The sequence below is a fragment of the Leopardus geoffroyi genome, chromosome A3 (genome assembly GCF_018350155.1).
Source record: "Leopardus geoffroyi isolate Oge1 chromosome A3, O.geoffroyi_Oge1_pat1.0, whole genome shotgun sequence".
Taxonomy (NCBI): domain Eukaryota; kingdom Metazoa; phylum Chordata; class Mammalia; order Carnivora; family Felidae; genus Leopardus; species Leopardus geoffroyi.
Genome location: NC_059336.1, coordinates 4,224,893 through 4,249,848, shown reverse-complemented (window position 1 = coordinate 4,249,848; position 24,956 = coordinate 4,224,893). Strand labels below are relative to the sequence as shown.

At 49.5% G+C, this 24,956-nt stretch overlaps 3 protein-coding genes across 6 annotated transcripts; 1 reads left to right on the top strand and 2 right to left on the bottom strand.

Annotated features, from left to right (window-relative positions):
• The first annotated feature begins 1,239 nt into the window (after nucleotides 1-1,239).
• Nucleotides 1,240-8,791, top strand: TUBB1 (tubulin beta 1 class VI). Of its 3 annotated transcripts, none has more exons than XM_045444082.1 (4): nucleotides 1,270-1,576; nucleotides 5,040-5,148; nucleotides 5,650-5,760; nucleotides 5,891-8,791. In XM_045444082.1, the coding sequence occupies exons 1-4, from the start codon at nucleotides 1,520-1,522 to the stop codon at nucleotides 6,985-6,987; spliced, it is 1,374 nt and encodes a 457-aa protein (XP_045300038.1). In that variant the 5' UTR covers nucleotides 1,270-1,519; the 3' UTR covers nucleotides 6,988-8,791. The 3 variants fall into 3 exon arrangements, with proteins under 3 accessions (XP_045300039.1, XP_045300038.1, XP_045300040.1); XM_045444084.1 differs by lacking the exon at nucleotides 1,270-1,576 and adding an exon at nucleotides 3,885-3,988; XM_045444083.1 differs by lacking the exon at nucleotides 5,040-5,148 and having other exon boundaries at nucleotides 1,240-1,576.
• On the bottom strand, nucleotides 8,020-14,116 carry ATP5F1E (ATP synthase F1 subunit epsilon). 2 transcript variants are annotated; one of them, XM_045444088.1, is made up of 3 exons: nucleotides 13,978-14,116; nucleotides 12,248-12,374; nucleotides 8,020-8,247 (listed from the first exon to the last, which is right to left on the bottom strand). In XM_045444088.1, the coding sequence occupies exons 1-2, from the start codon at nucleotides 14,007-14,009 to the stop codon at nucleotides 12,251-12,253; spliced, it is 156 nt and encodes a 51-aa protein (XP_045300044.1). In that variant the 5' UTR covers nucleotides 14,010-14,116; the 3' UTR covers nucleotides 8,020-8,247; nucleotides 12,248-12,250. The 2 variants fall into 2 exon arrangements, with proteins under 2 accessions (XP_045300044.1, XP_045300043.1); XM_045444087.1 differs by lacking the exon at nucleotides 8,020-8,247 and adding an exon at nucleotides 10,629-10,773.
• Nucleotides 14,117-14,986: 870 nt separating this feature from the next.
• On the bottom strand, nucleotides 14,987-24,460 carry PRELID3B (PRELI domain containing 3B). Its single transcript, XM_045444085.1, has 6 exons — nucleotides 24,210-24,460; nucleotides 20,696-20,864; nucleotides 19,404-19,493; nucleotides 18,898-18,968; nucleotides 18,673-18,775; nucleotides 14,987-16,746 (listed from the first exon to the last, which is right to left on the bottom strand). The coding sequence occupies exons 1-6, from the start codon at nucleotides 24,239-24,241 to the stop codon at nucleotides 16,627-16,629; spliced, it is 585 nt and encodes a 194-aa protein (XP_045300041.1). The 5' UTR covers nucleotides 24,242-24,460; the 3' UTR covers nucleotides 14,987-16,626.
• Nucleotides 24,461-24,956: the final 496 nt, after the last annotated feature.

Below are 24,956 nucleotides of genomic sequence, written 5' to 3'. Positions count from 1 at the left end.
TCTCTCTCTTAAACAGTTTATTTATTTGGAGAGAGGAGAGACAAAGATTGCAAGCGGGAGAGGGGCAGAGAGACAGAGAGAGAAAGAGAACATCCCAACCAGGCTCTGCACTATGGGTGCAGAGCCCAATGTGGGGCTCGATCCCACAAACCGTGAGATCATGACCTGAGCCAAAACCAAGAGTCGGATGCTTAACCGACTGAGCCACCCAGGCGCCCTTAGATTTCATCTCTTGATAGTTTCCCCAACTCCGAAGAATCACATGTTGTCTTCACAACTTTGGCCAAGTTCAAAAGGACACTTTGTCTTCTGATCATTTTACTATTATAAATTCTAGTTATTGTTTTCTATTAACATTAAAGTAGACAAAGTAAGAATAAAAAACTGTCCCTTCGTGGTCCAACCCCGAGGGCCCCTCTGTGCTGCCAGTGGCTGTCAGACCAGTCCTTAGGAATCACAGCTGAAGAGCCTGGGAGCCATGGCCAGTTCCTAAGGCAGAGTAGGGGCATGTCTCACCAGTCCTGTGGCTACATGGAAGTTACTTCATGCTCTGGGATGTTGTGGCCTCATCTGTCATGTGATGGGCTTAGACATAAGGATTTCTTTCTTCTTTTCTTTTCTTTTTTTTTTAATGTTTTATTTTTTGAGAGAGACAGAGCATGAGCGGAGGAGGGGCAGAGAGAGACGGAGACACAGAATCCGAAGCAGGCTCCAGGCTCCGAGCTGTCAGCACAGAGCCTGATGCGGGGCTTGAACCCACACACCGCGAGATCATGACCTGAGCCGAAGTCGGACGCTTCACCAACTGAGCCACCCGGGAGCCCCTGGACAAAAGGATTTTTAATAACACAACTGGCTGGGTCGCCTGGGTGGCGCAGTCGGTGAAGCGTCCGACTTCAGCCAGGTCACGATCTCGCGGTCCGTGAGTTCGAGCCCCGCGTCGGGCTCTGGGCTGATGGCTCAGAGCCTGGAGCCTGTTTCCGATTCTGTGTCTCCCTCTCTCTCTGCCCCTCCCCCGTTCATGCTCTGTCTCTCTCTGTCCCAAAAATAAATAAACGTTGAAAAAAAAAATTAAAAAAAAAAATAACACAACTGGCTTGGTCAAGGAAAGCTCCCTACAGGTGGTCCGGTCACCCCACGATCTGGGAGCTGGGAGCTTGTCATAGCGTGAGCTCAGGGCCAGCGCTGGTGCCCCGAGTCCACCGTGGCAAAGACCCACACCTGCTGTTAGACCACCGGGCACTGTGCACAAAGACAGCCTCTGGTCTTAAACTCTAGGAAGTGACTGGGTAATATTCTGTGTTGGGAGAGGAAGAAACACCCCTCTCACCAGGATGATAGCAGAGTGGGGGCTGGGTCCCTGGGCTGGACACACCCTTGGAGCAGTCACACTGGGACGGGCTTGGATCAGCTGGTCCCATCACCGCAGTGCCCAGAGTGTGTGGGGGTCACACCAGTGAAGGGCGGCTCCAGAGACGGAAGGTTCTGCGAAGATCTTACACTCGGACGGGAAGCGAGGATGCGTGAAATCGTACACATTCAGATCGGCCAGTGTGGTAACCAGATCGGAGCCAAGGTAAGGAGAGTTCTATTCCTAGGACCAGCTTGCCTAATGCCCCTAGGTGTAGTGACAAAGAAATATCTTAAGTCAGCAGGTGAGACAACAAGTCAGCAGATGGAAGGAAGCACTTGCTGAATACTTGCCTCCTTAAACCACACCCTTCCTTAAAGAGACACAGGAAGTAGTAAAGGCTTAAAGCGTCAATTTCATTCATGTTAATTTCATCACCGGTTACATGCCACCCATGTTTACCTTTATGACTTTAGCAATGAATTTTTCATATCTAAAGATATGCAAACGCTGGGCTCACTTGGTTAAGCGTCGGACTCTTGGTTTCAGCTCAGGTTATGATCTCACGGTTCATGAGTCTGAGCCCCGCGTCGGGCTCTGGGCTGACCGTGCAGAGCCTGCTTGGAATTCTCTCTGCGTCTCTCTGCCTCTCCCCTGCTCACATCTGTCTCTCTCAGAATTAAAAAAAAAAAAAAAAAAAAAAAAGAGTAATTTTCTCAAAACAGTTTTCCAGTTTGTTGGGCAACTTTTTACAGCATATTACTAAGATGCCTTCCTTCTCTCATGTTTATATTACAAAGTTTAAAAAAATCAACATGTTTGATTTAGTATGAAATAGAAAACTAAGGAGGCAAACCTAGAAGTTTTGGGGTGTAGTAGCAGAAACAATTAAAATACAGTCTCTGGAATGAATACGAACACGTGTTTGTTCTCCCCACCTAAATTTTTGTACAAAGTGCCTGGTTCAATGGCTGACACTATGAAAACAGATGATACAGCCTAACAGGTCTCTAACCTGAATTTGAATCCTAATTTTACACAACTGTACTTTGTAACAGCTGATTGTTCCCTTTGCCATTCCGAAATTACTTTCACTAGTATGAACCGCATTAAAAATGTAATTGCATTAAGCGTTAAGTTCTTAAAAAATTGTGGTAAAACTGGGGCGCCTGGGTGGTTCAGTTAGTTGAGCATCTGACTTCAGCTCAGGTCATGATCTCACGGTTTGTGAGTTCGAGCCCCGTGCCGGGCTCTGTGCTAACAGCTCGGAGCCTGGAGCCTGCTTCGGATTCTGTGTCTTCCTCTCTCTCTGCCCCTTCCCTGCTCACACTCTGTCTCTCAAAAATAAATAAAACATTAAAAAAATTTAAAAATTGTGGTAAAATACAGTGTACAATTTATCATCTAGCCACCTTTTTTATCATTTAACCACTTTTTTTTTTTTTTTTCTGGCACTGTCTGTCTGAGAGGGCATAAGTGAGTGAGGGCGAGAGAAACAGAGAGAGGGAGAAAATCGCATGAGAGGTAGAACGACAGAGAGGGAGAAGCAGGGCTCACTCAAAGTGGCTCAAGCTCACGAACTGTGAGATCATGACTTGAACTGAAGTCAGATGCTTGACCCAATGAACCACCCAGGGGCCCCATCCATCTTAACCATTCAAAAACATTCTTTTTAATGTTTATTTATTTTTGAGAGACAGAGTGCGAGTGGGTGAGTGGCAGGGAGAGAGGGAGGCACAGAATCGGAAGCAGGCTCCAGGCTCTGAGCTGTCAACACAGAGCCCATTGCAGGGCCCAAACTCAAGAACCGTGAGCTCATGACCTGAGCCAAAGTCAGAGGCTCAACCGACTGAGCCACCCAGGGGTCCCTAAATGTTTATTTTTGAGAGAGAGAGAGAGAGAGAGAGAGAGAGAGCATGAGTGGGGGAGGGTCAGAGAGAGAGGGAGACACAGAACCCGAAGCAGGTTCCAGGCTCCGAGCTGTCAGCACAGAGCCCGATGCGGGGCTCCAACTCATGAGCCGTGAGATCATGACCCGAGCTGAGTCAGACAGTTAACCGACTGAGCCACCCAGGCGCCCCATCCATCTTAACCGTTTTTAAGTGCACAGTTCAATAGTGTTAAGTATATTCACTGTGTTGTGCATCTAATCTCCAAAGTGCTTTTCCTTTTGCAAAACAAACTCGGTCCCCATTAAATACTAATCCCCCACACCCCCTTCCCCAGCCCCTGGCACCCACCCTTCCACTTTCTGTCTCTAAGAATTTGAACTCTTCTCGGGACCTCACAAAAGTGACATCACACAGTATCTGCCCTTCTGTGTCTGGCTTATTTGTCTCAGCATAACGTCTTCAGGGTTCAACCACGTTGAAGCCTGCGTCAGAATCGCCTTCCTTTCTAAGGCTGAATAATAGTCCATTGCGTGGATACACCACGTTTGGTTCATCCGGTTATCCGTCGACGGACTCACGGGTCGTTTCCAACTTTTGGCTATGGCGAGTAATGCAGCTACGAAAAATGAAAGTCTTCTAATGTGGGTGTTTAAAACCTGGGGCAAAGAATATCACTGCTTGGAAAAGAGTTGCCACCTTCCCATGCCACAGCGATGAGCTGTTCCTGAGTCAAGCACGCGGAGAGGTGGGAGGCCCAGCCCCACTGCTCTGAAATGGGGAGATAATCCGGAGGGAGGCTCGGGAGAGGAATTGCGGGGTCCAGATAGGGTCTGAGCAGTCACGTTGTCTGGCAGTTCCAGCCGCACCGACTACTGATTACTTGGGGTCATGAGAACTGTAAGAGACTTAAATTTATTTATTCTTTCAGACCCAGAACAGTGCAGGTAATTTACTATGAAATAGAGTCTGGTTAATGAGACCAAGGCCCGAGCAGAGCCATCGCTTACAAGACATGGCTGGGAAAACACCCTTGAGGATTTTAACATAAATGAATATATTTTCATTGCACATATGTGCTTCTCCAGGGCAATGAAAGGGGCCATTTCAGTAACTGTTTCCATATTAAGAGCTGTGCGCGTTCCTATATTAATAAATACCGTATATGTGATTGAAATTGTCATATGTTTCAAACAGTTACAAGAGCTGTACGTAATTTTGAATTGTATGCATACCTGATCATGAAAAATGCACATTGCTAAAAACCATGCCTAGATGTCCTAGTTATGGGCTTTTTGGGAACACTGCATGAAAATAAATCCCCAAGTGAAAGGAGATATTACTGTGAAATCAGATAAGAATTCAGTCTATTTTCATTTAATGGGATCTATACTTTACTAGCCTGAAGCACTATACGGTGAAATTAGAGATACACTCACTGTCGGATGTGAAATTGTAAATTAACGGCTTTAATGTATACAATGGCCTCCACTTAATAGGAGCAAAATCCATTTTAATATTTTATGTGTTGGCATTTTATTTAAGGGGTTCGGGTGGGGAGAAAACACAGTCTTCATACTCCTGTTTAGTGGGGGCAAGAGGAAATTATACAGTGGTGGAGTGGGCATAAAACGGGCCCAAAAACGTCCGGGGAGAGAAAGGGCGGCCAGACAGACCCCACCAAGCAGGCCCAAGGGCGCTCACTGTCCGTCTCTGGCCAATCTGCTGGCTCACGGGTGCCTCTCTGGACCTTTCTTGGGGTCCCTCCGTACACTGACCTCCCCTCCTGCCGTTTTCAGTTCTGGGAGGTGATTGGCAAGGAGCATGGGATCGACGCGGCGGGGGGCTACTTTGGTGACTGTGCCTTGCAGCTGGAGAGGATCAGCGTGTACTACAACGAGGCCCACGGTAGGACACTGTGCACGGGTGGCCGTGGTCACCAGCCCCAGGTGCACGGTCGCAGCAAGGTCTGGGCAGAGCGGCAGGATCCCGAGGGTGACAGGTCCCCAGGCCTTGTGCAGGGCAAGGACCCGGGAAGAAGTCACTGGGGGTGGGGGGGGGGGGTAGCAGGCGAGGGGGGAAGGGCGCGTCTCAACACCAGCAGGTTAAGCACCAAATTTGCTTTTTAGTTTTTAAATAAAAACCGGAGTCCCTTCCACGAGGGACAGCATCTCTGTGGTTGGCGAGACGGCAAAAGAGAGCATGATGGGAAAAGCAGTTCTGAGGTATTTGAGAGATCTGTGCCCTCGCCGTAGGCATCAAGGACGTTATTTCAAATGTCTTTTTGCCAGAGACACCTTCTAGAAGAATGCCATTTCCTTTGGCCGGTGTCACAGGGTTCTATTTTGACGGAACATTAACTTCTAGAAACGCGGCAGTTTGCCCACTTCCTCCGACCTTCCTCCACAGGTGGGAAGTACGTGCCGCGGGCCCTGCTGGTGGATCTGGAGCCGGGGACGATGGACAGCATCCGCTCCAGCCAACTGGGAGCCCTCTTTCACCCGGATGGCTTCATCTACGGTAGGTTTTCCTGCCAGGCCCCCGGGACCCGTGAGGGTGCCCCCTGGCGGGCGCCCCGTCCCCCTCCCCCCCCCCCCCCCCCGGGGGTCCAGGTAACCGGCCTCCTCCCCCTCCCCGCCCTCCCACACAGGTAACTCTGGGGCCGGCAACAACTGGGCCAAGGGCCACTACACGGAGGGCGCCGAGCTGGCCGAGAGCGTGCTGGACGCCGTGCGCAGCGCCAGCGAGGCCTGCGACTGCCTGCAAGGCTTCCAGCTGGTGCACTCGCTGGGCGGCGGCACGGGCGCGGGCATGGGCACGCTGCTGCTGAGCCGGATCCGCGAGGACTTCCCCGACCGCATCCTGAACGCCTTCAGCGTCCTGCCGTCGCCCAAGGTGTCGGACACGGTGGTGGAGCCCTACAACGCCGTGCTGTCCCTGCGGCAGCTGGCGCGGCACGCCGACGCCTGCTTCTGCATCGACAACGAGGCCCTGTACGACATCTGCTTCCGCACGCTCAAGCTGGCCGCGCCCAGCTACGGCGACCTCAACCACCTGGTGTCCCTGACCATGAGCGGCGTCACCACGTCCCTGCGCTTCCCGGGCCAGCTCAACGCCGACCTGCGCAAGCTGGCCGTGAACATGGTGCCCTTCCCGCGCCTGCACTTTTTCACGCCCGGCTTCGCGCCGCTCACCAGCCGCGACGGCCGCCAGTACCGCGCGCTCACGGTGGCCGAGCTCACGCAGCAGGTGTTCGACGCGCGCAACGCCATGGCCGCCTGCGACCCGCGCCGCGGCCGCTACCTGACGGTGGCCTGCTTCTTCCGCGGGCGCATGTCCACCAAGGAAGTGGACGAGCAGATGCTCGCCGTGCAGACGCGCCACAGCGCCTGCTTCGTGGACTGGATCCCCAACAACGTCAAGGTGGCCGTCTGCGACATCCCGCCGCCGGGGCTCGGCATGGCCGCCACCTTCGTGGGCAACAGCACGGCGGTGCAGGAGCTGTTCGGCCGCGTGTCCGAGCACTTCTCGGCCATGTTCCGGAGGAGGGCGTTCGTGCACTGGTACACCTGCGAGGGCATGGACGTCGGCGAGTTTGCCGAGGCCGAGAGCGACATCCACGACCTGGTGTCCGAGTACCAGCAGCTTCAAGACGCCAGAGCGGTTCCCGAGGAAGACGGAGACGTCGTGGGGGAGGCAGAGGTGGAACCGGAAGACGGGCCCCGGGCACCTGGCGGGGCCGTGTGAGCGGCGGCCGCAGGGAGCCCCCCCTCTCGCCGGGGGCCGCCCCGGGGCCGCGCGACCGCAGGGACCTCAGGGCCTTCCGCCGGCATCTGCTGACCTTCCAGACTCCGACGTTCAGTGCACCCACCCTCTATTAGCTGGTTTGAAATAGCAAAGCGAATTCGTGGGGGAATTGCTCCCTTTGGGCCGTTCCTGGGCGCACGGCCCTGTGCCAGGCATCGAGACCCCCCGCCCGGGTCTCGTGTGCGGCCTCTGCAGCCCACGCTCGCCTTCGACCCCCTCGGGCCGCCCATCGGCACCCGGGAGCCCTTGCCCGGCATCCTTGCCAGGTGTCTTACCTCGGCTTCTCTGCCGTGCACTCTGCCCAGCACCCTACCTCCTGGTACTTGCTGGCCTCCGGAAAAGCCAGGTGACTAATTGGTGCGTGGGGAGCTCTGCAGCCGAGGCAAAATGTGAGTCAGCATCCACTAGCGAATAGTGCAGACCTCGTGTATGCGTGTCAGAGTACTAGCCGCAAAGGGAAAAGGGAAGGACCAGAACGAGTGGCAGTGCCTGATCCACTGAGACACCTGGCCAAAGACACCCCCAAGCAAGCAAAACCCACCAACTCCAAACCTCTGCTCTTTACTGCTGCACGGCTAGCTTTTAACATACACGGTTACACTGTCGGTTCCTTCTTAGTGCTGGGTTCTGGGAATTCACGATCACTGTCTTCGGTTTCCCTTGTAAAGGCTATTTCAAAATGCCCTTTTCACTTTCAGTCAGTAATCACCTTCTGAAAATGCTCTGTGGCCTCTGCTCTTTCAGAAAGGGCACACAGCGCGGTGCGCTGGGCAGCCATTCACATGCAGGAAGGAGGCAGCACTGGGCTGGCCGGCGTCCTGCTCGGTTCCAGGAGGACGCCGTCTCATGAGGGAACTTTTACAGTTCAAATTAATTTGCCGAAGTCGCCATAAACGTCGGCACGACGAGACAGCTTTCACCGTTACACGATTTTCATCTGCTCACATTACAACAGGACGCAATACACAAGAGTGTAATCGAATCATCCATAACTTTTTAATTAAGGTTTACCTATTTCTGACATACAGCACAGCCATCCCTTCCGGGCCCATAAGGGCTTTAGTGGCCTTCTGGAACGACCACTGAGCTATACTATATGATCCGTGGTCGGTCAGCAATGGGAAGATGCTCCGACCTTCACTGCAGGAAATATTTACTTGCAGGCCACCAGGTTCTCCTCTCCCGATTCGTTTTTGTCACCTGCAATAACGCAGTAGCAGATGGACGGATGACAGTACCTCCTTCAGAAAAACTTCACTCCTTCCCATGTGCATTGTAAGGAAATAACGAAGACACGTACGGAGAGAAAATTAAGTCTTGCTGTCAGTATCATGACAAGCCTTCTATTTACAAAACTTAAAAAAAAAAGTTGTATACACTTTCTCCTTGTGGTTCAAGCACTAAAAACAAAAGCAGATTTAATAAGCTGTTACCTATCCACTCTCAGAAGTTCGTAACTTCTTAGAAGCCAGAAAAGACTTACGACCTCTGAGTTTACAAGAATTTATACACATGCTTCCTCTAGCAAGCACTTTCCTTCTCAAATCCGAAACGGCAATCAAGTAGATGCAAGGAAGGATACAGACCCAAATTAAAAAAACCAAAACCCAAAAAACCTGCTGATTTATATTACTGTCAAGATTTTTGTTGCTCAATAGTAATCATTAAAATACAAGGAAATTCAATTTTAAATGGCTAAATTGCTTTATTTCAGACTAAATAAATTCCTTTTCTTGGAGCCTAACCGCCCAGACTGATTAATTTGAGTAGTTAAAAATATTTCAAAATGTATCTCACCATCCTACTCTTTTCTATGGTAGGAATAGATTAAAACACACACAACACACACACACACACACACACACACACAAGCCCACCAGAAACCAAAAGAAATCTGTCCCCTCAGATTTGGAGGAGCCTAGTCCTTCAGTGGTACAGTTGCCATGGCAACACTGGTCTCAGAGACGAGAGACCCGGGATCAGAATTTGAGAGCTTGTCCGGTTCCTTCACTTCACTCCCAAGAATGCTGCGCGAGCAGAGATTGAGGAGTCCCTCAGAAATCACTCACATGGTTAGTGAAATACCCACCACTAGGTCTGATCAGGGTCCCCTGGTCATCTGGACACAGTAGTCCTGCCAGCTGACCCCCATCCCCGAGGTCTGGATGAAGGAAGTTTACTTTATCACGGTGATCAGTTCAGGATTTTTAACTACAGAGAAAGAGGCTCAAAGAATCTTTGCTGGGTGGTAACCTGGCTATTTTTACTTTCCCCCTTTCCCTAGAAGCAGCCCTGGCCCCGAGTCTCACCTTCATTACCTCCCAAGCTGACCGAGGACCTCTCTCTAGTTACTCAGCTGCAAAGAATTCAGCCCTTTGACCATCAGCTTCGTCTATGAAAAAGGCCTGATGGCCTTGAGATTCATTTATTCCTGTCCCTGTAATGAGAGATGCTTCCTAGTGCCTTGACCTTGGGGACCTCAGCGCCGGGAACTGGGGTGCCCTGACTTTACAACAGCACAACAGCCCTGAGGGAAAAAGCTCACGAATGGGGGGGGGGGGGCTTGGAGTGGCTACTGCCCCGCGGCCACCCCCCCCCCCCCCCCCCACCTTTCATCCTGGAGCTCTTCCTTGAGTGCCCTGGGCCAAGAATGAAATAAAACCTACAGGTCAAGTGTCCCGGGGCGGGGGCAGGAAACTGCCTCCAGAAGGCCGAGAACAAAGACATTTTCTCGGGCTCCTCCTCGGCCCTGCTCAGTGGCCCCGAAAACTTATTGTCAGCTTAAGTACCGTGGTGAGAACTGGTCCTGGCAGAGAAGCTGAACAGTGTTTCAAAATTTCCCGTTCACATTTGATTTCTCCGTTCTCCAAAAACAGTGAAAATCAAGCAATGAACTTTGCAGTGGGTGTTTTACTCAGCCAAGTGCTTCCAAGTTTCAAAGGAAGATAAAAACAAAACATTTGCAACAAGTCTTCATGCCTGAGTATTTAATGAGTAAGCCAGTCACCACGCAAACGCCACCGAGCTGTCGTCATCCCCGCGCCCCGAGACCTGCAGGCAAGAATCTTACAAGATTTAACTTTAGCTCTGAGGAGCCGAGTTACTGAAAGGCTCTGCCCCACTCCCCGTGCGAAGTGCTCCCAGGACGCAGATTCACCCACAAGACCATGTGAAGCACGTTTCTTGCTTAGATCCCGACATTAGTAATTCTTCTCCACAGGTGTTAAGTGTACAATAAAAAAAAAAAAAAAAGACCACACTGTAGTGTTTTCTCTTCTAATCTATGCTTTTAGCAATTATTTTCATTATAACCCATCCGCCACTCTGACGTGATTTCGTAGTTCAAAGATAAGGGACGGTGAAAGCCTCACCAAGAGGCTCCTTTTGTTAACTGACATCACAAAAAAGAGAACTTTCTATCCCGAGACATTTAAAACATGGTTCCGGCATCCCTCAGCTCACTAGATACCACACCTGCTTGCCCCAACTTAAGAGACTCTGGCTCGTGAGGTCATATGCTGCAGGTACGCAAGTCCCTCTGAAGAAAAAGCCCGAAGGAAAACAAACACCAACCGCAAGAGTGGACCATACTTCAATTTATTGGCATCGTCCATCTAGAACACGACAGGGTTTTTTTTGCTTTGTTTTTTGACGAAGGGAGGTGGTTTCCAGTGGGCCATGGCCATCTTCACCTTGAAAATGCAGCATTTCAAGCTCTGGGCGGGTCTGGGAGGAAAAAAGAAAATGCAACAGTTGCGAGTTCTTTGTGTTTTAACCGTCCGGCACGACCGTGGCAGTGACTTCCTTGTCATGAGCTAAGATAACTCTGGCGTCACTTCACGTGGCTAATGCTGACCCTTGGCTCTTGGCTGTAGAAAGTGCTGGTTCACGTGCACTGCCTCAGCTGCACAGGAACTTCCCTTCTAAGTAGAACCAAGTTCTCTCCTAGCAATAAAGAAACTACTCGGCCTTTCAAAAGACACTAAAAGCCCCCTGTGCTGAGGGGCTGGGGTCATCCCCTGCAGGACCTCGGGAGAGCTGTTTTGTTCTACTGGATCTGGATACTACTTTCTGACCCCAAGGACACCACGAGGTCAAGGGAGCGCGATGCGCAGCGTGGCTTGGCCATGCTGCAGAGGCTCAGTGACTTTGGCAGCCAGGTCACTTTTAAGACAAAACAACCCAACATAAGACCAGGTCTCATTACTTAGAATTATGAGGGGAGACCGAGAGCCCCTAGAAGAAGGGCTTAGAAGAAGGGCTAAAACACCGCATCTCCAGACTCACGATAAAATATTTACTAATTCAAAATGAAAATGAAAAGTGCTTAGGGGAGACAGTTCCAATAAGTAAAATTGCTCATAACCACAAGCTGCCAAAGGATGAATATTTATCACATTTCTCTACTGCTGCAGGTCTGAAGCCTTTTTTAAAGCAAAACAAGAAAATTAAGTCTGAAAAACAGCTCTCTGGTTATTTGCCTTGTTTATCTTTGAAATAACAACGTCAAGAAAAAGGTTGAGCGATCACGTCGCTTCAGCAGTTTGGAGCGAAGAGTCAGAACTTATCAAGTGTACGAAACTGCCTTTTACTGCACAGGATGTAACTCTACACGACCGACATCTCTGGAAAAGTAAAACGAACCAAGCACTCAGAAAGAATAATACATTTAGCGAAAGCAGTTTTCACCGCAGGGTCTTGGATTCTGCTGCTCGGTAACTTAGCAGGACCCTGGCCTGTACTTGCAGCCCTGATGTTCAGGAGGCAGTCCTTTGTGAGAACACTGGCAGACGTGGGGGAAATAAAGACGCAGAGCACGGTAATTTGTCATGCCCCTGAACTGTTACGTAACTCTGACGGCAATTACAAAAGCGGCGAGTTTATCCCCCAAATTACTTGATGTTGTGCAGACAAATGAAACAGGTTTAATTAAAACAAGATGGCTCTCTACCTAAGCATTGCTAAATGAGCTGAAAATCAATGTGCCAATTACTTCTGCTTGTCAGGGCCTGAAACGAGATTCTTTTATGACGCCGCGGCACTCGTACCACCTCTGGGCTTTAAATTACTACCCCACGAACTAACATCTAAATGTACTGGTTGAGCGAAAAATGGGCAGAATTGAAAAACTAAAATTACTTTGTGTTTCAAGTGCCCTAAGACCTTAAGATGCAGGTCTTCTAATGAGTCAGTAACTTACAGATTACTCCTTCTTCACTTTCACAATTTTTACGGTGCTGCCAGAAGTCTTCTCGGCATTTGCTTTGAATTCCGTCTTCAGTGCATCTCTCACTGCTTTTGCACAAATCTGGGAGTATCGGATGTAGCTGGGAGGAAATCAGAGACAACATACAATCAATTACCAATGATCCAGCCGGACTGGTTGTGTTACTGTGATTTTTTTCTTCCCATGCGTTAACTTTTGGTTTGGTTGTACAGTACAGTGGAACTAGATTTAAAATTCACTAGTGCCAGAAGGAATCTATACAGAGTAAAAGACTAGAAGGAAATGTACTAAAGTCTTAATCTTGGTGTTAGGATGGGTCATCTTGGTTTCTCTTCTTTGTACCAATTTAATACCTGTTCATTTAAAATAAAAGACTCACAGGTATTTTAAAAAATCCTACAGCAGAGGAAATAGACTAAAATGTTATGAGAGGCTCTGATAGAAAGGGCACTTCCCCCCATGTCTCTACTTGAGATTTTTTCTTTACGCATGTTATTCTTACAAGGTAAAATACATAAAATTAAAAGAGAAAAACTATTTTGAATTCAACAGTTCTTCCTCGGAGTAATTATTTAAAGGTTTTCTGGAGAACACTGGATTTTGTTTCATAAGTCTGCCATTGAAGATACTTCCCAATCAAGGTTTCTAAATTAAACCTAAAAGCTCTTTGAGAACATCATCAATTCTAACAAAAGATCTAACAGCCTGCTTCCTGTTTGGTAGATGGACTCCCATCAACATCTTATTTTCCAAAAGATGTCAGTTCAGTCTTTATACTTTTTGAAAACAGGAAGGCGGGGGGGAGGGGGGGGGCTGCTGCTGTCTATTTTCTCATGTTTCAGATTTGTTTTCTGGGCCAGAAGCAGGCGTTCCAACGCCCGTCTGCACTGTGACTAATTGGGTTGACCTTCAGGCTGCTTAATCTTTCCGGCTACTTTATCCACCTGTAGAAACGAGAATAAAATAGAAGACTAATATTACTGGCCCCACTGGTGGATGGGAGGAGACACAAGTGTGAAGGGCAGGGCCCAGCACACCTGTCACAGAGTAGGTGCTTGATTCAATGGCACCCGTTACCGGGACTATCATCCTTCCAAGGCCACAGATCCGTGCTCACCCCCCCCCCCCCCACAGGTCAGGCACCTGCTGGGCTGCTCAGCTGTCCCAGTCATGGGCCCACTAGAAGGTGTCCCTCTGGGCAAGTCACAAGCGCTAGGTCCATCGAGGGCACAAAGAGCTCAGGTGCGAAGGCCGCACCGCTGGTGCCCCCATGTCACTAGAGGTCGTGTCTTCAGTCGCGTCAGTACGTGAGCCTCGCAGGAGCACCGCCCCCCTGCGTGCAGCGCTCTCCAGTGTACAGGGGCCTTCCCCCTTTTCACCGGGCAGGAAGCACAGGCATGTGCGTGCCGGGCAGAGGGCCGGGGCGCTGGCAGCGCCGGGTAGGGGCACGAGGACCCTGCACGCGGGTCCCGGCGTCGGCGCGCCTCGCGTTCACCCGGGGCGCTCGTGGGGGCGCGGCCGCACCCCCAACGGGACGAGCGTAGGTGCTCGGCCCGCGGCACAGGCCACGCGCCCCGCACGCTCGAGGCCGCCCCGGCCGCCATCTTGGAGCCGCGCTCCCCCGGCCGCGACCCCCGCCGCGCTGGCGCGACCTCCGACCCCCGGCCGCGCCGCCGGCCCCCGCCCCCCGGGCGCGGGCCTACCTGAGTCCGGCCTGTCGCCAGTACGCCACCATGATGTCGCGAGAGTGGGCGAGTCGGGCCAAATCGCGAGGACGCCTCAATGTCGGCCCGGTGCGCGGCCCAGCTGCAGGAAGGTCAAGCCTGTGAACCGGAAGAGGCGGGACTCCGGACCTGCCAATCCCGCCTCCTCTTGCCCCGCCCGCCGGCCCGAGCAGCCCCTGCTGCCCCGCCGCGGAATCCCCCCGACGCCGGGAGCCAATGGGGACGCGCGGCCGGGGCCTCGCGTGCCAATCCCCGGGCGGGACGGCCGGCAGCGCCCCCCGATTGGCTCCGCGGGAGTACCGAGCGTGTTCCCCGCGGGCTTCCGTAGTGCCCCGGCCGACGCGGCCGGGTGAAGAGGGCAGCTGGGGGCAGCGCGGGACACGGCCCCCACCTCAACATCCCCCCCCCCCCCCCGCCGGGGTCACGGCCCCGCCCGGACGTCGGCACGGAACCCTTAAGCCCCCACCCCCGAGAGGCAGGGATCAAAAGCGAACCTCGGCCCTGACACAGCCTTGGCTTTCGGGGTGGTCCCCCGACGTGCGACAGGAAGGGCCAGGGCCTTGCTGGCGGCGCGCGGGGACGGAGGTGGGGGGGTGGGGGAGCGCGGGCCCGGGGGGGGGGGGGGCAGGTGACCCAGTGCATTCGCAGGAGGAACAAAATCTCTCTTGCGCTTCACAGTGATTAAAAAGAAATTATCATCAGGAAACACATCATAGTTAAAAGTTTTCAGGAAGAAAGGTTTTTCTTAATATAACTTCCATTTTTAATATTAAATAGGATAAGATGCTCCATGGTCCCCGAGTCTAATCTGTGAATACCGTCCAGTTTAGTCTCTCAAACACATCTACTTGCTGTATATTTGTATTTTAAAAGGTAAAAGCCACAAACTACCAGCTATTTCACTGAAAGTAACTACACTGGAAAATGAAAATTTCTAGAATTTTGTCATTAGGTCAGAGTTAAAAAAAAAAAATCAAACAGGGAAAAATTTTGTTCAGAAATCGTTTTATCATTAGGGCATTACACTTTTTACAAGTATAATTTACAGAAATTATACAAGGCAACTTTTAAATCAAATATCAATATTTTCCAATGTTTTGTTTAACTGAAATGTTATTTCAATTGTAAAAATCATCTCCGGTTACAAAAAATAATCAAAAACCTTATCGGATTTCAGTTGCTTTTACAAAAGTCCTAAGAAGTCTTAAGCTAAACAATACTTTGAGTAGAAAAACACTGATTTTTAAATAGTTTGCTATAGTATTTCTGTGGTTTATGTACATATATTAACTGGTTTCTTTTCCAGGAAACCTGAGGCGTTTATTCCATTAAGCATTGTAAAATAAAGACAAGAACTAATCACCTTCTAAGAAAAATACTCTGTATGCAACAACTCCAAGTACCAAAGATACTATTTACTCGTTGGGAACTGCCTGCCTACAAAATGGGAAATACGTCTTCAGACCGCAGCTGCCCCGTGGTATCCAAAGTAAGGATTTCCCATAAATAAAAGCTGCAAAGCAATTCACATAGTGGTTGGTTTAGGTCAATGCTTCTTTTCTCATTATTATTCTTTTTTTCTTCCCCTCCGCCCCCACCATATTACTAAAAACACTGAGTACCCGGGATTTATGCTTCAGGAAGACATTGGTTTGAGTAATTTCAAATGACGTACAGCTCTTCATGTAAAAAAGATGTTTTGTGGTCACAAGTACCTCAAAAAGTAATTATATTCAAATAACCTGATATATCATGCTTTAGCAATTCCGGAGCCAGGATTCTGACACACGGCAATTTGTAAGTTAGGCAAATGTGAAATGCTAGAAGATGTGTACAGCTGTTCTGTTTCAGTTTGGAGTGCTGCAGGATTTCGGTAATGACTTTATTTTTTCAGTGAACATCACCAGCCCACGGGAGAGCACGCCAAGTCATAAAGTACAAATCCAAGGGAGGTAATACCTTTCCCTAAGTTACAAAACTTTGGCAAATTAACACAGTACTCTTTAATACAATGAAATCCTTTCTGTTGCTGTTGGGAGTCATGTATTCTTTTAGTGATAATTTTCACTCCGAAAATGTCATTTAAGTACCAAAACCAAACACTGTGAGTTTTTAATGATGGTTTACAGCAGAGCAAGTTATTTTACACAAATTAGCATGTCCTTTTAAAACTATGTCATTTCTCCTTTTAAAGAGCACCCCCTCACGCCAGCTCGCGAAGTTTACCGCAGCGGGGTAACTGCGTGAACTTAGACGGCTCTGCTTTGTTCTGGGGTTGGTCCAAAGCTAGGTAGAGTTCCAACGCACGAAAAGCTTTAAAATACTACCTCAAGGGAGATTTAACGCGCCAATGAGATTTTCCAAGTACTTTTCAAAAATTGTTAAATTTTCACATAAATACTAGAATCCTCACAATCAGATGGTCACTTCAAACCGTACTACTCCTGGATGATCCCTTGTATTTAGAAACCCCGCACCTCTTTGTTTTGATCCAAAGTCATATAGCTTTCCTTCAGCTTAATAAAAAAAAAAAAAATCCTACCTAAAATAGAGTTTTATTTTTTTAAATATCAAATAAATACACTGCCAGCTTGCAGAGACCTGGGGCGGGCGTGGGGGCTTCGATCCTCACTTCTCTACAAATGCCGCCGCTGCCATCGGTGTCCTTATGCTCCCTCTCGCCGAAGCCGCCAATTCTTCAATCTCGGCATTTAACTTATGTATTACCCATTCCATCGCTTCTCGGCCCTTGAAAAAAAAATTCAATACATCTATTCTCACCAAGTGAGAGCAAAGGCACGTATCACATAAATAGCACATGAGGAAGTAACAAGGAGCATTACAAATGTAACTAAACCTCACCGGGATGGACCGTTTTTGTCCTTGCTTTTTTTTTTTTTTTTTATGTTTATTTATTCTGGAGAGAGAGAGAGAGAGAGAGACAGAGCATGAGCAGGGGAGGGGCAGAGAGAGAGGGAGACACAGAATCCGAGGCAGGCTCCAGGCTCCGAGCTGTCAGCACAGAGCCTGACGCGGAGCTCGAACTCATGAACCATGAGATCGTGACCTGAGCGGAAGCTGGAGGCTTAAGCGACTGAGCCACTCAGGTGCCCCTGTCCTTACTTTTTGTTCTTTAATATTATTTACCAAATTATCGAATGCTTTGGGCAACTAGATTGATCTATAAACTTTTTCTTTTGCATGCAAAAGATGTTCTCAAAAGAATCTACAATTAAATGATAGTGATGGTTTACTTATTTCTGATTAGAGCGGTCCCTTTCTTGGGGGCCAAAAGGTCAAACTCAGTTTTTCTTTTTATGTCCATTATTTTAAACCAAAATCCTGCAAGAGGCCCTGAAAGAGCTGGTCCCTGACTTTTTCTTCAGCCATTCTCTCCTGGTGCTTGATGCAGTTCCTTGAGAAAAAGAGGGGGCACCTCATGCTTCCTCTGTCTCAGGCCCTTTGCACATGCAGTTCCTCTGCTGGAAATGCTTCCTAGCATCCCCCTCACAACCAACATGCCCCTCCTTCAGCACTCAACACAACACTCATTAAATACTCATGTCTTTTTGTACCTTTCCTTTCCTAATGATGTGTGATTAATGTTGACTTCTTTTTAGTTCCATGAGGGCAGGGACCATACTTGTTTTGTTCCCTGCTGTATCCCTAGTCTAGCCTAGCCCTCTGCCTGGCATGGAGAATGCAGCTAGAAATATCTTTTGACTGCCAAGTAAGTATAGTAAACATGTGTTATAGAAGAGTGCATTATGTACCCCTTGCTCTAAACTTACTTTGTTTTATTTAAAAAAAAATTTTTTTTTTCTCAGCGTTTTTTTTTTTTTTTTTTCAGCGTTTTTATTTATTTTTGGGACAGAGAGAGACAGAGCATGAACGGGGGAGGGGCAGAGAGAGAGGGAGACACAGAATCGGAAACAGGCTCCAGGCTCTGAGCCATCAGCCCAGAGCCCGATGCGGGGCTCGAACCCACGGACCGCGAGATCGTGACCTGGCTGAAGTCGGACGCTCAACCGACTGTGCCACCCAGGCGCCCCTAAACTTACTTTGTTTTAAATCATGCATTCTCCAAGGGGCAAGAATCAGTTGGGGGTTGGGGGAGGTGGAAAAATCTCACTCTTTTTAGGTACAAAGCATATCCATCTATCCATGGTGTTGAGTGTTAAATACTTTCATGAGCTGGTGGCTGTTAGAGAAAAAAAGGTCTGTGATGGACCTGGGGGTTGTTGGGCGGAGACAATAACGAAAGGGGTTGAGAATTGGGTGTTTTAAACAATGGCACACAGTGACACATCATCAAGCACTTCCCACGTGCTGGGCCCTGGGCCACATGCGCTTTCCATACGTTGTCTCATCTCATTTACTCTTCATGCCCAACCCGGTTAAGATGGCTAACTGACCTCCACTTCACAGATGGGAAACTGAGGCACAGGAAGGTTAACCTAATTGTCCAAGGTTGAAAGGCTGGTAAGAGTTACAGCCTGCACGTAAACCCAGTGGGGCTAGACCCTACTGTGCAAAAAACGGCCTTTACGGATGCTCACCGCATCATGGTTCAGAATCCGTTTCCCAGGACAGACACACGTTCGGTACCAAGCTCTTCCAAGAAAGGAAACCCAAACCCAGGAGGAACAGCAACTAGGGAGCAGCCTGACTTACTTTATTAGCATTTGAAGATATCGTGCTGGCCATTAGTCCTTCAAGGTAACTGCTGAGACTGACTCCTTTCACGGTGATTATGGCTTCTTGAGTCAAAACAGTTCTGGAACAAAACACATCCACACAGCTTCAGGATGACCTTGCATTTTTCAAAGAAATATATGACTCGAATAAAAAATTCAAACCCCCTGTAAAATAAGTTTGTCAAAACATTTTTTCACTCACTTTCCTGGGTCCTGAGGATGTGGTTTGTATATGAGTCTCTCATCTACTGAAACCATGTTTGTAAATGAGATCTACAGAATGAAAAAGAAAAAAACCAAACCATTTTGGAAACCAAGATTAAAAACATTCCCCAAATTAACTCACAAGCCCAAATCTTGCTAGGTAAATACACAAATAAATCACTTTGATATACTGCAAATCCGGAACTTGAATTTCACCATCCACTGCTTTCTTTTTATTAAAAAAATAATATAACAAAAGTATTATCGTCACAATATGCACATGATCCCGAATTCAATTTTTTGAGTGCTGACCCCTAGAAATAATCAGTGGGCTCGTGGGAGCAGGAAAGCTCGAGGCTGCAAACAGGAAAGACAATGCAGCACATGAGCACTGATTTCCTGTTGAAGAGTATACATGCGCCTGTGTATCAACTATAACAGAGACCACCCCCCCCCCCCACATTAAGCCGAATAGTTTTAAATTAAAAGGGAGCTCAAACTTACATTAGTAGATTTAAGTTCCATTGTTCTGTCTACGGGATCAACTACAGAATGTTCTTGCACGTATGTTTTTGTTCTTGCTGCACCAATAAGCTAAAAAGAACATTCACAATTAGTAATCAGAGGAGGAAGGTTTCTTAACAAGTAAACCAATGTTTTATTTCAAGGCAGAGACCTGTTAGCATCTCGAACTGAAAAATCTGCTTCCTAAACAACAGGAGGAATCAGACAAAGGTCAGAAAGGAGGCCCGTTTGAGGGTCACGAGAGTTCATGCGCCATGAATGAGAGGGGACTAACAGACACACAAAACCCTTCCCAGAGGCAATTAGCGACCAGCCCAGGGAGAATGCACGCAGTATAAAGCAGACCCTGAAACCACCAAGGTGTGACAACGGAGCACTGAGCCCAAAACATGGAAATCAGAATATCTGGGTAAACACGGCATCTAGAAACACGAGAGCTCAAGAGTCTCTGTCGAGGCTTTGCTAGAGCAGTCTGAGGGAGACGGTGCCGTGGCTTGGTTCTCCAGGGAGAAAAATGGCCATTTCATGACGGAGGATAATGCATCACATCCGACATCACCCGCTGGGCTGAGACCCCAGACCACCCCCCGACCTTGCTCATTTCTGTGTCCTCGCTACCGAACACGGTGGTTCGTACCAAGGAAGCCATCAGTACATTCCTGTTGAAAAATGGGTCCTTCGGTTTTCTGAGTGGATCTATCTTCCATAAGGAGAAACTCTAAAGGAAACAGAGTCCACTTATTATGCCAGAACTCTTTCACACTGTAATGATCTGGCATTCCGGTTTCTTACTGAAAGCCTGCTCACACGTAAAGGAATAGAATTCTGTTTTTAAACACACGGGGAGGAGTGTCAGACCTTGGAAGAAAGGTGGCGAGAGCAAAGTCTGAGGATAGGCTCTTCGCTCAACGTGCACGAGCCACCACTGACCACGGCGAGCACAGCTAACCACCACCACCAGCCCACTGCTTCCAGACCTTGCTACGGGCCTGCAGCTGCCGGCCAATGCAGGAGGAGCAGAGCAGAACTCCTTTTAGATTACACAGCATTAGCCGGCTTCCTTCAGAAGGTTTTATCGGGTGCCTTCATGAAGACTGTAATAATATTTCCAATTCATTATACACTCATAACTCAAGTTTATTATAATACAATTTGAACTGATGCGAAAATGACACTCAGAATCGGCTCCCACAACCTATTTGAAATTATAATGTGGTTTAGAAAACTTCTCTACAGCAGTCACATTTCCACAGGAATAAAGACGCACTTACAGATTTCACAATGGAAGGCAGTCCCCACTCTGTGCTGAGAAGTCTATGGCTGTGCAACTTCCCAGAGGGATCTATATGTCTGTCCAGTACGTCCACCCCAACCACACTCGGGTTCATAGGGTTTGGGTATTTCTGCATTGCAGCTGTTGTAACGGTTTCCCAAGGGTGGCTGTGGACAGGAACCGAGAAAACCAAATGCTTGAAAACATAGGCATATAAGCTAAACCATTTTCAGAACCCAGCAAATCGTTCTTTACAGTTGAAGTTTAATTAATTTAACTAGGGAAAATTATTTTCTGAAACACTGAGCGAAAGATGATTTGGGGAGCTCAATCTACATTTTAAACATGTACGGAAATCAGTATTTTTTGAGCACGCGGGCTGCCACATGGTACAAGTGAGGTCCATAAAGATAAACAGAGCCGATGATGCATGACGGTAGTTTTGCACACAATCTTTCCTATTTACCCGCGTTCACTTTCACATGCGAATCCTGTTGCTAAGAACCACTGATTCATGACAATGTATTTACAAAATGTGTTCTATGAAAACAAGCAGCAAAAATTGTTATCATACCATTTATTCTTTTGCCTGGTCCCAAGTCCCCAAAGTTATAAAGAAGTTAACAAAAGTTAACGAACTTATAGACGCCATAAATTCTTTTAGGGATTACAAGAAGATCCAGAGCTTTATGGATTTGAATACTGTAATATTAAAAAAAATGTATTCTTCTCTAGATTAAGGTAATAAAAAATAGTGGCCCCTCCAGTCAATCTTTCTTTATTGCCTTCCTCAAAGGAGCGATTCTGATTTGTTTGGAAAAGGTCACACACTACCACAAAGTGTTTTTAAGGTACTCCCAACACACTCTCTCCTAATATTCTCTCTCAGTTATTGTCTTCTTGAAAAAGCACACGTGCTTGGATGATTCAAAATGTGATGTACACGTGTTCGCTTCACAACCTGTACGAAGGTGATGCTGCTTCAGGAGGCCATCCTCTTCCAAGGAGCCCCTTATTAAGGACAAGGGGGGGTGAGAGGTGACCGGGCCCACCGGCAGTCTGATGCTACCCTACCTGTGCGCTGGTCTTCGCTGAAAGGGAAAAGAGGTCCGGAGATGATGTTTCACCACATTTACCCATAAACCACACAGCATTACTTTTTCTCTTTCTAAAAGCAGAGGAGGGAGGGAGGCCATTAATCTGGTTCAGCTTTTCAGAGAACCAAGCCCGATGCCGCCTCCCTGCCAACAGAAGGGAAATGTCAACACCATGCATTTCCCAGAACCCTGGACAACTGGTGACATTACTTCTAATGTTTTCATCTTTGCCATTGTATAAACGAACCCCACTCTGTTTTTAATCTCAAGCTGTATTTGGCAAACAGTGCAGGTATATAAGGGGAGCTACTTCATAAATCTCAACGGTCCGCACGCATAGAAGTGATACAGGCCGAGCACTCAGATGGTTACCAAGGCAACTATCTAAAATGAAAATCAGATGAACCCTGTCCCTGTCTCCATCTAGTCATATACCACGGTTAGCTGGCTTCCTTGCACTTATCTCTTCCCCCCGATTCCCTCCAAAAAATTAATAATTGCATGGCTTCAGGGTGGTTACGTATTATTTGTAATATAGTCCTTCTCTTCCGTGAGCCAACCTGAAAACATCGGTGTTGACTTAACTTGAACGGAGACTGCTTTACGGAACATAATCAGCTCAAACATTACAAAGGATGCATGCTAGCAGTCTTCCAGCAATTAATCTGAACCCTACCAATGTAATTACGTGAAAAGACACTCAGAATGGCACCAGAGGGCAGGCAGAACCTTACCCACCTGCCCAGGTCCTTCACCTATAAAATGAGGTGGGCAGACACTTAAGGACACACAAAACTCCAGCCAGGCAGCAACGATGTCTTGATTCATCTACCAAAATGTAACCAAAGAACAGCCCAGGCACATAGTAGACATTCCTATCTGTTGAAGGAGTCAACGGATGGCTTCACCTGGATGCCAACTATAGGTGAAGTCTCTTACCCAGAAGGAGAGCCGGCACTGGGGAAAGAGGAAATCTCCCCTCTGATTCTAACATTCTATACGTTCCAGGACCCGGTGGACTCTTGGATGGGTGTGGATCACCGAGGACGCAAAAGGTTTACAACTTCTCTTAAAACTGCCCTCGGAATCATGGTTTAAACAATCAAATGGCTGAACTAAAACATACTTCGAAGCTATGAAAATTAAAACAGTGTGGCGGCAATCACAAGATCAGAGGAACAGAGAGCAGAGACCTCAGCAGTGGATTCAAATGTAAAATCACAACAGTGTGTAGGACAACGGCGGCATTTCAGAAGAGTGACAAGAAGCCGCATTAGCCCGCTGAGGAGTGCTTCCCTGGATTAACTATCAGGATTGTTCCTTTTCCCAAAAAATGACAATAGCTGCTTAAACGCCTGCTTCGTTTGTATATAGAATCGCGGGACCAAAAGGGAATTTCATTCCCAACGTCCACGTGGGGCCAAGGCCTATTTTGTTACTAAGAACTTTTTCCAACCAAGAGATGTCCCTGAGCGTGGCCTCAAAGACATCTCTTGGGGGGCGCCTGGGTGGCGCAGTCGGTTAAGCGCCCGACTTCAGCCAGGTCACGATCTCGCGGTCCGTGAGTTCGAGCCCCGCGTCAGGCTCTGGGCTGATGGCTCAGAGCCTGGAGCCTGTTTCCGATTCTGTGTCTCCCTCTCTCTCTGCCCCTCCCCCGTTCATGCTCTGTCTCTCTCTGTCCCAAAAATGAATAAACGTTGAAAAAAAAAAATTAAAAAAAAAAAAAAAGACATCTCTTGGTGGCAGGCCCTGACGGCACCGTCATCTTCCGTGTCTCCGGTGCAAACGGGAACCCAAGGTCACGCAGTTTGCTGGAACCAGAGCTGGGCCTTGGACTCCAATTTTCAGGCTCTGTTCCTCAGGTCTCGAGCTGCCGGAAAAGTTTCGCCTCCTGGTCGTCCGACCTCACCCGGTACCATCCTCCTCCCGAAAGGTGGCCGGGCGAGGTGGCCCGGCGAGGAGACTCGCCCACGCCTTCCCGCTGGGTTCCGTCGGGGTGGGGGGACCCGTCCCACCGGGTTTGGCAAGGCCGATGTGCCAAGCAGGGCGCTCTGCCACCCGAGTGCAGTCGAGGACTTCGTGCCGGGCGACGCCCCCACCAGCCTGAGGGGTAGGGGGCCTCCCTGGGGGACGGGCCGCTAATGCCCGTCCCGGGCCTCCCCCCCTCCAGCCCGGCCGCTGGGACTGGGCGTCCGAGGGCTCCCTCCTCGGGGGACCCGCTCCGGGACGGCAGACCTTGAGTCCCCGCCCCCGGGGCCCCTCGGGGCTCGGGCCCAGCTCCCCCAACTAGGCCCGACGCCTGGAAGCTTCCTGAAGGGCGCCCCGGCCTCGCCACCACTCCCGGCCCAACCTGCCCTCCCCACCCTGCAGTTGCCCCGTGCGCCCCGCCGACCGGCCCAGTTTCCTCAAACTTACTCAAAGACGTGCTCTGAAGTCCAGATCTTCATGCTGCCGGCAGCCTGCGCGATGTCCGGGCGGCGCTAGGGGACAATGAGGCAAAAAAGCCACACTTGCCCCCGCCCCGCCCCCCAGGCCTCCCCGCCGGCCGCGCAGCGCGCACGCGCCGTCGGGCCCGACGCGAGGGACGTCCCGACGCGCTGCCCCACGCCCTATCCCGGCCCGGGTTTTGCCCCAGTCTTGCGCGCGGCGCAACGAAACCCCGCCCCTTAGCGCCGGGCGCAACGCGCCGGCGCAGTTCCGGGGGCAGCGCCCGGGGCCGCCGGCGTAGGCGCCGTGCTGCGCAGGCGCGGCATGCGACCGGCCGGCTGCCCCCTCGCGGGCGTCGCCGGGAGCGCTGACCTCTGGACAGAGTTGGGCCGGGCCCAGCGAGTGCCTGGGCGCCCTGGCCCTGCCCGCCTCGCCTGCAGTTTCCCGCCCGGCTCCTGGCTCGCCTTATGCTGCCAGGCCTGTAGACGGGTCCAGTAAACCCGCACACGCGGACGGTCCTGTGGTGTGCGCGTGAGCAAATTGTCATGGCACCTCGTTAGATAATTCCAACCAACTCTTCTCTTAACCCGGACTGCGGGTCTCCAAAGTCATCCAACCAAACAACCAGCCGCCTCCTGTCTCTACCCGGACTGTGGGGGGCCCCAAAGTAATCCCACCAACCCACCAGCCAATCAGCTCTGTGCTGACGCTTCTTGCCCTCCACGCGGTTAGGAC